The 13,180-nt window shown below is 39.2% G+C and overlaps 1 protein-coding gene across 2 annotated transcripts in view; it reads right to left on the bottom strand.

The window, feature by feature from the left end:
* LOC309399122 (ABC-type organic anion transporter ABCA8-like) overlaps positions 1-13,180 on the bottom strand; it is a 63,250-nt gene that overhangs the window by 12,997 nt on the left and 37,073 nt on the right. For both annotated transcript variants that reach the window (XM_081966634.1, XM_081966635.1), the window contains exons 25-30: positions 9,427-9,540; positions 8,105-8,230; positions 6,030-6,101; positions 4,202-4,293; positions 1,611-1,734; positions 542-674 (exon numbers count right to left, since the gene is read on the bottom strand). In XM_081966634.1, the coding sequence (XP_081822760.1) occupies positions 542-674; positions 1,611-1,734; positions 4,202-4,293; positions 6,030-6,101; positions 8,105-8,230; positions 9,427-9,540 (661 nt within the window). The remainder of the gene's footprint in view (positions 1-541; positions 675-1,610; positions 1,735-4,201; positions 4,294-6,029; positions 6,102-8,104; positions 8,231-9,426; positions 9,541-13,180) is intronic.

Genomic DNA, 13,180 nt, shown 5'->3' with positions numbered 1-13,180 from the left:
TTAACTGTCTCACTTAGCAGCAGAAATTTTGGGCTGAACTGTGGTTGTAAGTCAAAGACTAACTTTATTTGTTAAATTTGCATTAAAAAATAAGTAAACTTCTTTCTTCTTTCCAATGCATTTTATGTTTTCTTGCTATGAATGGGCATTAACTATCTTCATACACTGAAGCAAGGGAGGACCAAAGTTCATCAGGCCCACAGTAGTCTTATTGTATGCTATGTACTAAATTCCAGAATATACCCTGGTCCTCAACATCACTCCAAAGTGGGGACTGAGAAAAGGCATATTGTTTGACCTTAATATGATAACAGTTTAACTGAATTCTGTGGTTAAATAATAGAATCTGATGGGAAATATGTCACATTTAATCTACCCCTACAGATCATTTGCTTGGTAAAATTCTGAGCGTTGCTATCCCAGATTTGGCCTTAGTGTTTCAAACCCCACAATGCTTCTCTTACTTAATTTTTACTGATCAATCACTATAATAGATTTATAATAGAGGCTGAGTTAAGAATATTGTTCGTTCCAATCAAACCTTTTTTAACACAAAAGGAGACGTTTCTGGTAGCCACTTTTTTTTCTTCCTTTTTCTTCTTGAAGCAAGAAGAGGAACAAGTCTTCCCATGTTGGTATTCCTTGCGCAAGTCATGGACAATGATAACTGGTTTCTAAGCAGAGAGAAGATATTGCTTACACTATATACTCATGTCCATTTTGTACACTTAGTTGATCTAGGTATGAGACAATCTCTTTTGGGAATTCAAAGAAATAAGTAGGAGTGGCTACTTCTTTTCAAGCCTATGGCCATTGTAGCTCAACTTATTTCTGCCTGGAACAGATTCCCAGTGTGTTCAGACATATCTTTCCCATTGTCTGCTTGCCATATTATTATCTGTCTATGAGAACTGCTATCTAAAGAATAATTCCTTAAACTGGTTGGGATAATAGAAGAACAATAACTGTGTCACTGCCTCAGCAATGATGGTTTACAATAGAAAAAACAATGCCTAGATCCCGCTTGTTTTAAACCTTCCATAAATGCCTTAACTTTTGGTAAATGGTTTTGGACATTCTGGTGTGCAATCTACTTTGCAATCTCTTTCAAATGCTCTTCCTGCATGTTGTTCCTCTTATGACATTTGGTTTCATTAAAAAGCTGCTTGTTGTTTCTTGATGCTGGTTTCCTGGAGGATTGGGCTATACGTTAATATATAAAAAGATTTTTGGCTTCCACCAACACCTCTCCATTTTAAGACTAGGAATCGTTCATTATCAACACCAGCATAAGTCAAAAGCATCTCTTTTGGGGAGATTCAGCTTATGCCCATACCCTTCTCAGTGCCTAATCCTGCCTGCTACTAACACTTTGTTTGCTCTGCACACAGAATTATCTGGGTGTTTTGAACTCGTGAGGTTGGTTTTTTTTTTTTTTCCCCTTCAATGTCCTTGAGGCATTCAAAGTATATTTGCAGCGTGAAAGGTGTTAGGTAGGGCGCTGTGCAGGATTGTGCCTTTACCTATATTTCATAAGCAAATCAATTATATATTTGTAACAAATTATACATGTTTTTCAAAATAGGGAAAGCCCAATAGTTATGCTATACCTCTCCTTCATTGTCAGAAGTCAGTGCACTCTGAACTCTGCTCCTTTCATCTAGGACATCTCTGTCATCTGCTTGGCTGAGCTCTTCAGGATTCTGATGGGTTCTTTTTCTTTGTGGAGAAAACCTAGGGATCAAAGATATAACAACAGGTCTCAAGTGATTACATATCAAAGAATAAATGGTAATTACAATTAGGAAGGCTTTGATATTGTCAACTGACTAATCAATAAAGTATACTATTACTATCACAATTAGGAAGGTAGCAGAAGGTTCAGAACTTCTGAACCATGTTGAGATTAAATGAGAAATGATTGGAAAAATCCCTCAACAAAATGACTATGGGAAAGAAACCTGACATATTAAGTGATATCTGGCATAGAACATCAGTGCCTGCAAGTAGAGGACTTTTGTCACATGCTTCTTCCCAGATTGTAACTGGCCTTCCATCCACCCTGCACCACAGGCAAGATCACACTTTGTTGACCTTTTTACTTTCTCTCTCACTGAGCTACCATAAATGAGCAGTCAACATCCAAATGATCACTTGATAGTGGCAACAAGTTGGCATTTATTGCCATAGAAAGTGATCCATCAACCATGTTGGACCCATTAGTAAATTGTACTCCTTCATTTTGTTTTTCTTTTTTTCATTATGAGGCACATGACATATTTATCAAATCCAAATTCCAGTCTGATATTCTCACTAATATCTTCACAACTGAAGAAAATTGAATTTCATTTTCTGATTTCCTACATAGCTTCAGATCATTCATATATAACAGATGAATGTTTTTCTACTTTTCTTCAATGGTTCATTGAAATGGCGGTGGTGCAGTGGCTAGAATGCAGTACTTCAGGCTAATTCGGCTGACCACCAACTGCCAGCAATTCAGCAGTTCAATTCTCACCAGCTCAAGGTTGAGTCAGCCTCCCATCCTTTCTAGGTTGGTAAAATGAGGACCCGGGTTGTTGGGGGCAATATGCTGACTCTGTAAACTGCTTAAAGAGGGCTATAAAGCACTGTGAAGCGGTATATAACTCTAGATGCTGTTGCTATTTTATTTGATAAACTTTAAATTTACATTGTGTAAAGGAGAATTTCTATAAAATAAGTGTGATTTGTGATGTTGGAGAAATTATGTAGAATGTAGAAAGACAGCCCTAATATGTGTTGGAGTGTGAGAAAACATGAATGGACATTTTATCATGCATGGTGGATGTGGAAAAAAAAGCTTCAAAAATGGATTCAAAATACATACTTAGATATACAGTTGATGATTGTAAAGATTAATGTTCAATTGAAGCCAGAACTTAATCTTTTAAGATTAATGACTAAATAGTTAGAAAAAAGTCATGGAAGATAATTATAATATATGATTACTTTAGCAAAATTATTACATGAACAGAGACGGAACGATTCAACACCACCTACTATGAAGGAAGAACTAGGGAAGTTAATAATACTTTACTGAAATAGATAAATTGGCTTCTTTGATTAGAAAAAAATATATTAACTCATGTATTGGTGACTGGAAGCCTCTTCTGGACTTTTTGAATAAAATAAAAATAGCTTCTGACAAAGAGGACTATGAAGTAACTTTAGACAGAAAAGTCAAAATATATTTCTACTTATAACTATTGTGAGGAATATTGGAAGCCACTTCATCTTTTTTCCTTTCCTTTCTATTTTTTTTTGAACTTTTTTTCTTGCACTTTTTGCTTTTTGATTTCTTTCCTTTACTTTTTTCTTCTTCCTTGCTTTATATTACTTTACATTACTTTTTAACTTCTTATTTAAAACGTTTAATAAAAATTCTATGTAAAATATTATTTTTTCACAATATAAATGAGTGGTATCACTTAGATTCCCCTTCCAATCCTGCTGTATTGTGTCATCAGGTCTGAGGATTGTTTCTGGGAGGGAACATAAATTGCAAAAAACAGATATATAAAATATTAATAATTTTCCTATTTAGTAATATTAAAACAATACTAAATTAATAATCAATGGTTATTACTCTAATTCTTCTGAGACTAGTGCCAAGATTGTACTTTTGCTGTGCATCTTCTGCCATGTTAAGAGCTTGAGCTTGAGCTTCAAGAGCTTGAGCTTCAATGATATCAAGAACTATACTGGTGGTGGCTTAACCACTATACATTCAACCATACCAAATATGATTTGGTGGAGGGCCAATGAATGGCCCAAACATATCCTAAAGTATGGCCCAAACGGAAATTGTTATTATTGATTGCACAATAAGCCAGATATTTACCTTGGATTTGACATTTCTATTAATCTATTGAATCCTTCCCAAGGACCTGGAAGAGACCGTTGTTATAAGAAAATAGAGTATAAAACCAGTGGATGGACTCAATGATACTAGCGATGACAGCAGCATTACAAAGCATGAAGGACAAGATAAAGAAAGACTGTCATGGAGAAAATCTATGTGGTCACTAAGAGTTGACTCCAACTTAATGGCATGCAATCAATCAATCAATTAATCAATGTTACTATTAATAGAATTGCTTTCATCCAACTGACACACACATACAAAACACACTGTATGCATATTACAATATATACAAACCTAAAAATAGGATCTCTTCTCATAGCTGTCTGGTCATATTTCATCACTAGATAACGCAGTAAAAATATGAGGATTATACTCTGCAAGTAGGGCTAAATGGAAGCAAAAATAGAAAATTACAATCAGACATCCAGCTGTATAGTTATACAGATTATACAGAACAATGTTCTGATTGGTTCAGCAGGAATCAGAATAATTTTCAATTCACACTATGCTTCTGTTCAATCCAAACTATGGTCCTCTCCACCAGTCATAAATTACAAATGATTTCATTAAAATGGCTTGGACATAAATCACATACAGTTTTTGAAATCAAGACATTGTCATGCAAACTTTTTAATTGACTTCTTAAGCACAATTGTAGAATCAAGCTTATAAAGCAAATAGTTCAACAATTTCATTGAGAAATGAAATAGATATAAAGGCATAATCAATGTAGCCTCACAAATTTGGTGGTGGGTTTGGTTTTATATCCAATTTGCTGTACTCAACACAGAATTAAAATATTTTGGAGCACTGAAAGAATGTCCTAGGAAATCAAGTCCATTTCACTTCCCCGTTGCTGTTGATCCTGTTTGTAGAAGGTAAACAACAGGCAACATCTATCCATGGAATCATTCTCCACAGATAGAGGAGACTGTAGAAAACAACTTAGAAGTAATCACACTGATTAGCATGAAGTTTATTGTGCAATCATGGTCTGATTGCTAAGTAAAAAGGCTGATTTCTGAAAGATCTATTTGGAGGATGTTGTCCTTCTCTGTTGGCCATGGCAATAAAAAGCAATAAAAGGAACTTGTTCCATCCTTCTCCAAGCTCTGCTCTCCAGACTCCTCACAAAAAGTTCATTCATTCTTTCAAATAGAGGATATTCAGGCATATCACATTCTCAGGAACCCTATACTCATGACAATAATAATCCCCTGCAACCCGTAGTGGATCTGCTTGCTATCACACTATGCCAGTGGTGCCACTTAAAAGATAGCAGTGTATAGTATTAATGACTGCCTTTGTTTGTGCAATGGCTATATTCTGAGGTCCAGACCAAAAGTGGGTGGATATCTTTTGAGGAAACTCACAGGTAGAATTTCATGGTTTGGGGCAAGCTCCTGACCCTTGCTCTCATAGTTGTTATTATCTCTTTTATTCATTAAACATGAAACTTAGTCAAATGAACATTTAAAAATGTATCACAAATATAATTGACTAATGGTTGATACGGGTTGTTACCAGCATCCTAGGTCTCAACCAAGTATCTTCTCAAGATGTATGATGTTCCAAGCAGCACAGTTTTTGCAGTTCCACTGCTGTTATTGCAGTAAGCTGTATTTTATAAAATTCTTGAACATGATAAAGCATGATGACAATACGTATCACTGTTACATGCTTCATCCATAATCATGTAGTTTCAATGGCCAGGTCACAATATTTCATGATTTTTCCCAGTTCTTTTTCTTCTGGTGTCTCTTGGTACAGTGATATCAATAAACTGTACGCTTCGGTTTTTGACAACTGTGATATCTGGCGTGTTGTGTTCCAAATGAATACAACATCCGTCTGTATTCGAAAGTCCAACAAGGTTTCACCTTCTCATTTTTGGTAACTTTTTCCATTTTGTGCTCCCATGATTTTTTGGATACAGCTACTGGATGTTGTTGTTGTTGTTGTTGTTGTTGTTGTTGTTGTTATTTTAATGCCTCAGGAGGGCTAAAGAAATAATGTAAAATCCATTCCCAATATTAGCTAAACAAAAACATTCCTTTGAACCTTTTTGTACATATGTGAATATGACCCCTGGTACTATGAATAAATACATTCAGTCCCTCACCATGAAAGTAGATATAAAGAGCGATGTGAGAGTTGAATCATCATGTTCATCAGCATAATAGCCTTCCAGCAGCTATTTTAAAAGCAGAAGGAATAAAAAAGGACATTTATTTTCCACATTTCTAGCTCATTCAAGAAAGTGCAGACTGCCAGATTAAATTCTAAATCCCTGTGCTTCTCCCCACTACCTTCTGAGCCCTTCCCTTCAGCCACTGCCAATCAATGGAGGGGAAGGAACCAAGATGGCTGCCTGGGAGCTCTGCAGCCTCAGGCCTCACAGTAAACAGTTTCAACTATTTGCAAAGCCCAGAAAGAAAAGCAAAGAGTCGATGAGTTGAATACTCAAGGATAGGCAGAGAAAGACAGAAGGAAAAGGAGGCAGCAGTTTGGGAAGGGAGGGGGGGAAGAGAGATAGAGAATTCCTTCCCTCTGGTCTGGCCTGAAGAAAAATCTTTCAGCTGTTTCCCTCAGACTGAGGAAAGACTTGGAAGAGGACAAGAGTCAAGAAGCCCAGTTGGGAATAAATAAAAAGAAAATGCACAGAAAAAAGTTAAGACATTTTGTCTAAACAGAAAAGAAGGAGAGAGAGAGGTTGAACTCTGGAGAAAAAAACCTATAGCTACTATATAGGTGAAAACAAAAGGTGAAAGGATATAGGAAAAATAGCTTTAGAGAAAGTGACTACAGTATAAAGGTGAAAACAAAAAGAAACAGGTATACTGTAGTATACTTTAAGTGCCCATAAAATAATAGTTAAAACAGAACATAGTTTGAGTACTATTAAATCAGTTTCTAAAATAGATAAAGCTGTTTATAATTTAGGATTCCTTTGGAGGAGAGATGGAGGGGTAGCTTTCCTTCTTTTGTAAAATCAGTTTCCTCCAGGCATTGACCAGAGATCCACAAATCTAACTAACTTTCCAGAATTGTGCGTCTGTATGGAGCCTGGGTAAATCTGAATATTATTAGTTCAAATAAGAACCAATGGCAGAACTTTTGTAGAATTGGTTCTTTCTAATTCTCTTTTTAGGTACTCCTGGGTTCATCTGATCCTGAACAATGGATTTGCACCCATCCTGCAAATGCAAGTTGTTCAAGACCTGATATATTGGGGATTGATAAAACCTTAGCAGAATTCAGAACTAAGTCTGGGACTTGAGATGTTTGGTCAGATAGGGCCCAAATCTCCCATTTCTATTATACGAATGTTGCCCCATTCTTCTGGGCTTTCCAACCCATGCTCTACATAGACTTAAGCAAATGGGATTGTGACTGAAGTTGACAACCATTTAAGCTTGTTGTAGGCTTATGACATTGCTTTGTCTGACTATCCACTGGCTGCAGCCATGAGACACACACACACACAAAAACAAACTGACACATGGATCCCAGAAGAAGAAAAAAGTTTCCGCTAGAATTCACTTTGAAGGAAAAATGAATTTTAGTGAAATCCCCAAGGTTTTGGAGGGTTACTGGGAAGAGGCACTCCTGCCCTTGAGAAATCGTTGGAAAAGTTCTGTTTCCTGAGAAAAATTCAGAGAACTTTCTTTTTTACCCAATTACTGTATTCCCTATACCAGCGATGGCGAACCTTTTTTGGCTCGCGTGCCACAAGTGGGGGGAGCGCAGGGGGGTCATGTGAGGGCATGCCGCACCCATAATGCAATGCACAACCCCCCACTGCGCATGCATGCACAACAGGCGCGACCCCCCCATTTTTACATGCTTTTTTCGCCCTCCCCAGGCTCCAGAGGCTTTATAGGAGCCTGGGGAGAGCGAACAGGGACCATCCGGAGGATTCCCTAAAGCCTTCGGAACGCTTAAAACGACCCTCCGAGCAAACCGGAAGTGACTTCTGGTTTGCTCGGAGGATTGTTTTGAGTGCTCCGAAGGCTTCAGGGACTGTCCAGAGGCTTCCCTGACGCATTTGGAGCGCTTAAAACGACCTTCTGTGGCACGCGTGACATAGGTTCGCCATCACTGCCCTATACAATCTGGGTGGATGAAAAACTGTTTATGGTCAGCTCCAGTTTTCATAAGAAGAGGCTAAGAAAAAATAGATAATATTGCATTTACCCTTGTAAAAGAAATTATAAAAATTGTAACTGGAAACATAGGAACAAAAAAACTTAACAGGTGGCCTATGTAGTGCTCTGTAATTGACATCATCATGACAGTTGTTATGAACAAAAGCAGCATGACCTAAAATGAAAGAAGAAAATATTTTAATATTTTTAACAAATGAAGTCACTTTATCCAATTTTCTTTTCTATAACATCTGTCTTGACTTAACACATTACATGGTGATTTCAATTAAACTACCCTAACTTTTCGATTTGATCATTGCTATCCATGAAACAGAGACTGCTTTTCTTCTCCTCATGTTTCTCTTCCTTCATTGTGCTTCTATAATTAAACCTGCTGTGGGAAATGAGATTTACTAATCTTATTTTTTTCACCATTGAATAAGACAATTTATATTTTGATTGAATCACTCTTTTGTTTGGGATTCTCAAACAACTTAGGACACCTTAAATCTCAAGAGCACCAGTATCTTGCTAATTTCTGAGATTTATCTCCTTGAATGCCTCAGGTCTTTGCTGTCAAAGTTACAATGACATTAAGAGGCATGTATATATCCAATAAGTGTAGTGCTAAGAGGAAAGCAAAATTCTCCCTCAATATCAGCCCTGCAAGGGAGACTCAATCAGGAAATAACTCTATAGAAATTATTGAAATCGGCTATAATTACAGAATCTTCCAAGTCTGATTATGCTTTTTCTCCCCTCTTTCTTACACCCCAAGGTGACAGGGAGGGGTCAACTTGAATCTCTTCTTAATACTCTCTTTCTTCCCAGAACTTAATGTTTGCTTCAAAGCAGAGGTGGGTTTCCATTTTTTTTAACACCGATTCGCTCCTGAGCGTGCATGACACTTCTGCACATGCGCAGAAGTGTCCAGGCAGGTGGGCGGAGCTTCCTGCCACCACCATTACTGGTTTGCCTGATCCAGGCCGAACCGGGAGTAACCCACCTCTGTTTCAAGGCTATTTCTCTGTCTGTCTATAACCGGCATGCAACAAACAGCAAAAATTCTGTCCCATAAAACCAATCTGTCTCCCTAGGAAACAGCCACTGCAGCACATGTTTGGTACGTGGCAGGAAGTGGCAACAGAATGACGCAATGCTTAGCCTTCTTTTAAAGCCCAGATGCAGACCATACAAGTCCACTTTTGAAAGACAGCTTCCACCTTCTAGTTCGTTCTCCCAACTGGAGCCTTTCTGCCTAGCAGTGTGACCATACAGTCTTCCAGGCCACATAGTTACATCAAGTTGCCTCCAACCACCCCTTGCTAAGAAGCGGCTCCTAGCATATGGATACATTGGGCATATACTTACTAAAATAGAGGTGACCGACCAAAAACTGGCAGCATGCTTTCTTTGGCGAAATATGAAGGCAATTATGTATAGGAATAAAACAATTGATACGCTGTAGCCGAGGAAAAATGCCACCTGCCCAAAAGAAAGCTCTGTATTAACAATTGGCTAATGTCTTACCAAAAAAGCAAAAATGTCTCCTTCATTTTAATAGCTAATAATAATGTCTTTTATTCTGTTAATCATGTTTGATTTTTAGAAATTGCCTGGACAAGTCCCTACAGTTTTCTTGGCAAGGTTTTTCAGAAGTGCTTCACCATTTCCTTCTTAGAGCTGAGAGAATATGACTGACACAGGGTCATCAAGTTGGCTTTTGCCTAAACAGAACTAGAACTCAGAGCCTCCCAGTTTCCAGCCTGATATCTTAAACACTATATCAAACTGGCTCTTTTACAAAAGTTTCATACAATGCTTTAAGTACAAGGAACTTATTTACCAAACTGACATAGCAAGTGGTTTGGTTGAGTGAATTTGAGCGAAATTAATTCATTGTAAGGCATTTTTGTGACAATTTATGCATACATTGCAAAGCTTGGTTATCAAACTTGAAACATTCCAGCTAGAGAAAATCCACACCCTTGAAAGAAAGAATGTCAAAATCTTTGCACTGTGAAGGACAAGAACGGTAGCAAAATAAAAAGTGATCTTAGGAAATGCTACTGTAAATTGAAGGTATATTAATCTATATATTTTGAATCAATGTATTTCCTTTTATTTCTGTAAAAGCTATGCCTAATGCCCGGTAATATTTTTGCAATGTTTTATATTTCTTAGTATTTTTTCCTCATTATATGAGATGAATTGGTAGGAATGATGTACCATATCGACCAATTCAATTTACTTTTGCTTTCCTTACAGGTACTGCTCAACATATGACCATCCATTTAACAATGGCCTCAGAAAAAGGGACATGATCCATCCTCAAATTTACCACCCTTACCCCACCCCACAGTCATATGATCATCCTCCTGCATGCTCTGGAACCTTTTCAGCCAGCAGCTGATAAGCAAAGTCAATTGGGGAAATCAGATTCACTTAATGACCATATGATTTATTTAACAACCAAGGTAAAATGCTTGTAAAATTGGGTCCTGTCATGTGAGGTCTCTCTTAACAACTGCATTGCTTAGCGGCCAAAATTCCATGCTGATTGTGACCTTAAGTTGAGGACTGCGTCTTATCTTTCTTGCTGGTGGTAGGGAATTTGAGCAAGGCTTGGGCAATGTGTCTAAATGAATGATTTTGTGGTGGGGGGAAATCCGCCTTTCCAGGGAAACCCCCCTCCCCTAATCCTCTTATTGTTTTAGTCAGCTTGTATATTAGTGGAAACAATCAGTTCTTTCTTAATTAACTTTATTTCCAAATCTCAGTTTGCATTTGGCTTCACTTATGCTCATACCCCACAAATCCCACTGGCCATTAACCATCATGTCTTCTAAAAGTGACGAATGGAAACAAAGTTCCTCTCTCAGTTTATTGCCAGTTTATTGCTAGTTCATGGTTGGGGAGTGGCTTTTTCAGACTGTTGATGATTAAAGACTTATATATAGTCCTGTCATTCAAAGTCTGTAGAAGGAACTACAAGTAGTTCTTAACTTACAACCGCCATTGAGCCTCAAATTTCTGTTGCTATGTGAAATATTTGTTAAATGAATTTTGCCCTATTTTACAACCTTTCTTGCCACAGTTGTTAAGTGAATCACTGTTCACTTAACAACCGCACTCAATGTGTAGTCCTCAATGGAACTGCATCTACATGGGGGGAGGTATGCAGTGGAGTACCCCAAGGCTCTGTTTTAGGCCCAGTACTCTTCAACATCTTCATCAATGATTTGGAAGAGGGAATAAATGGGGAACTCATCAAATTTGCAGATGACACCAAGCTGGCAGGAATAGCCAACACTCCAGAAGATAGGCTTAAGATACAGAAGGATTTGACAAACTTGAACATTGGGGATCTAACTAAATGAAATTCAGTGGTGAAAAGAGTAAGGTTCTACATTTAGGCAACAAAAACGAAATGCACAGGTACAGTATAGATCAGTGATGGCGAACCTATGGCACGCGTGCCACAGGTGGCACGCGGAGCCATTTGTCAGGGCACGCAAGGCGCTGCCCTGTCAGCTGGCCAGCGCACACGCGCGCTCTGGCCAGCTGAGTTCACCCTTTTTTAAAGCCGTTTTTCACCCTCCCTAGGCTCCAGAGGCTTTATAGGAGCCTGGGGATGGCGAAAAGAGCCTCCCCCGTCCCCCCCGGAGGCCCTCCGGAGGCTTCATGAGCTTCCCTAAAGCCTCTGGAACGCAAAAAACCGGCCCTATGGGCAAACCGGAAGTTCGGGAACAGACTTCCTGTTTGCTCAGAGGGTTGTTGCTCGGAGGGTTGTTTTGACTGCCCCGGAGGCTTCAGGGAAGCGTCTTGAAGGTCCCTGAAGGCTTCGGAGCATTTAAAACGACCCTCCGAGCAAACCGGAAGTGACTTCCGGTTTGCTCGGAGGGTCGTTTTGAGCACTCCGAAGGCTTCAGGGAAGCCCCCTGAAGGTCCCTGAAGCCTCCAGAGGGCTTCCAGGGGGGCGGGGGAGGCTGTTTTCAACCTCCCCATGCTCCTATAAAGCCTCTGGAGCCTGGGTAGGGCGAAAAAAGCTTGCAAAAATGGGGGTCGCAACTGTAGTGTGCGCATGCGCACTGGGTGTTGCGCATTGCATTATGGGTGTGGCACGCCCGCAAACGACCCCCCCTGCACTCCCCCACTTATGGCACGTGAGCCAAAAAAGGTTCGCCATCACTGGTATAGATGGTACCTTGCTCAACAGTAGTAACTGTGAAAGGGATCTTGGAGTCCTAGTGGACAACCATTTAAATATGAGCCAGCAGTGTGCAGCAGCTGCCAAAAAAGCCAACACAGTTCTAGGCTGCATCAACAGAGGGATAGAATCAAGATCACGTGAAGTGTTAATGCCACTTTATAATGCGTTGGTAAGGCCACACTTGGAATGCGGCATTCAGTTTTGATCACCATGATGTAGAAAAGATGTGGAGACTCTAGAAAGAGTGCAGAGAAGAGCAACAAAGATGATTAGAGGACTGGAGACTAAAACATATGAAGAACGTTTGCAGGAACTGGGTATGTTTAGCTTAAGAGAAAGAAGGACTAGGGGAGACATGATAGCAGTGTTCCAATATCTCAGGGGTTGCCACAAAGAAGAGGGAGTCAAACTATTCTCCAAAGCACCTGAGGGTAGAACAAGAAGCAATGGGTGGAAACTAATCAAGGAGAGAAGCAACTTAGAACTGAGGAGAAACTTGCTGACAGTTAGAACAATTAATCAGTGGAACAGCTTGCCTCCAGAAGTTGTGAATGCCCCAACACTGGAAGTCTTTAAGAAGATGTTGGATAGCCATTTGTCTGAAACGGTATAGGGTTTCCTGCCTAGGCAGGGGGTTGGACTAGAAGACCTCCAAGGTCCCTTCCAACTCTGCTATTGTATTGTATTGTACTGTATTTATTAAGTTAGTGACCCAGTTGTTAGGTAACTCTGGCTTCTCCATTGACTTTGCAACCATTCTAAATATGAATCAGTTGCCAAGCATCCACATTTTGATCACATGACCATGGGGATGCCGCAATAGATGTGTGAAAAATGGTCATAAGGCGCTTTTTTCAGCAACACTGTAATTTTGAATGGTCACTAAACTTGAGGACGACCTGTATTACAATT

This window comes from Natrix helvetica (assembly GCF_964273705.1).
Source record: "Natrix helvetica genome assembly, chromosome: 1".
NCBI classification, from domain to species: Eukaryota; Metazoa; Chordata; class Lepidosauria; order Squamata; family Natricidae; genus Natrix; species Natrix helvetica.
Note: the sequence above shows the minus strand (reverse complement) of the source record. Positions and strands in the feature narration are given on the sequence as shown.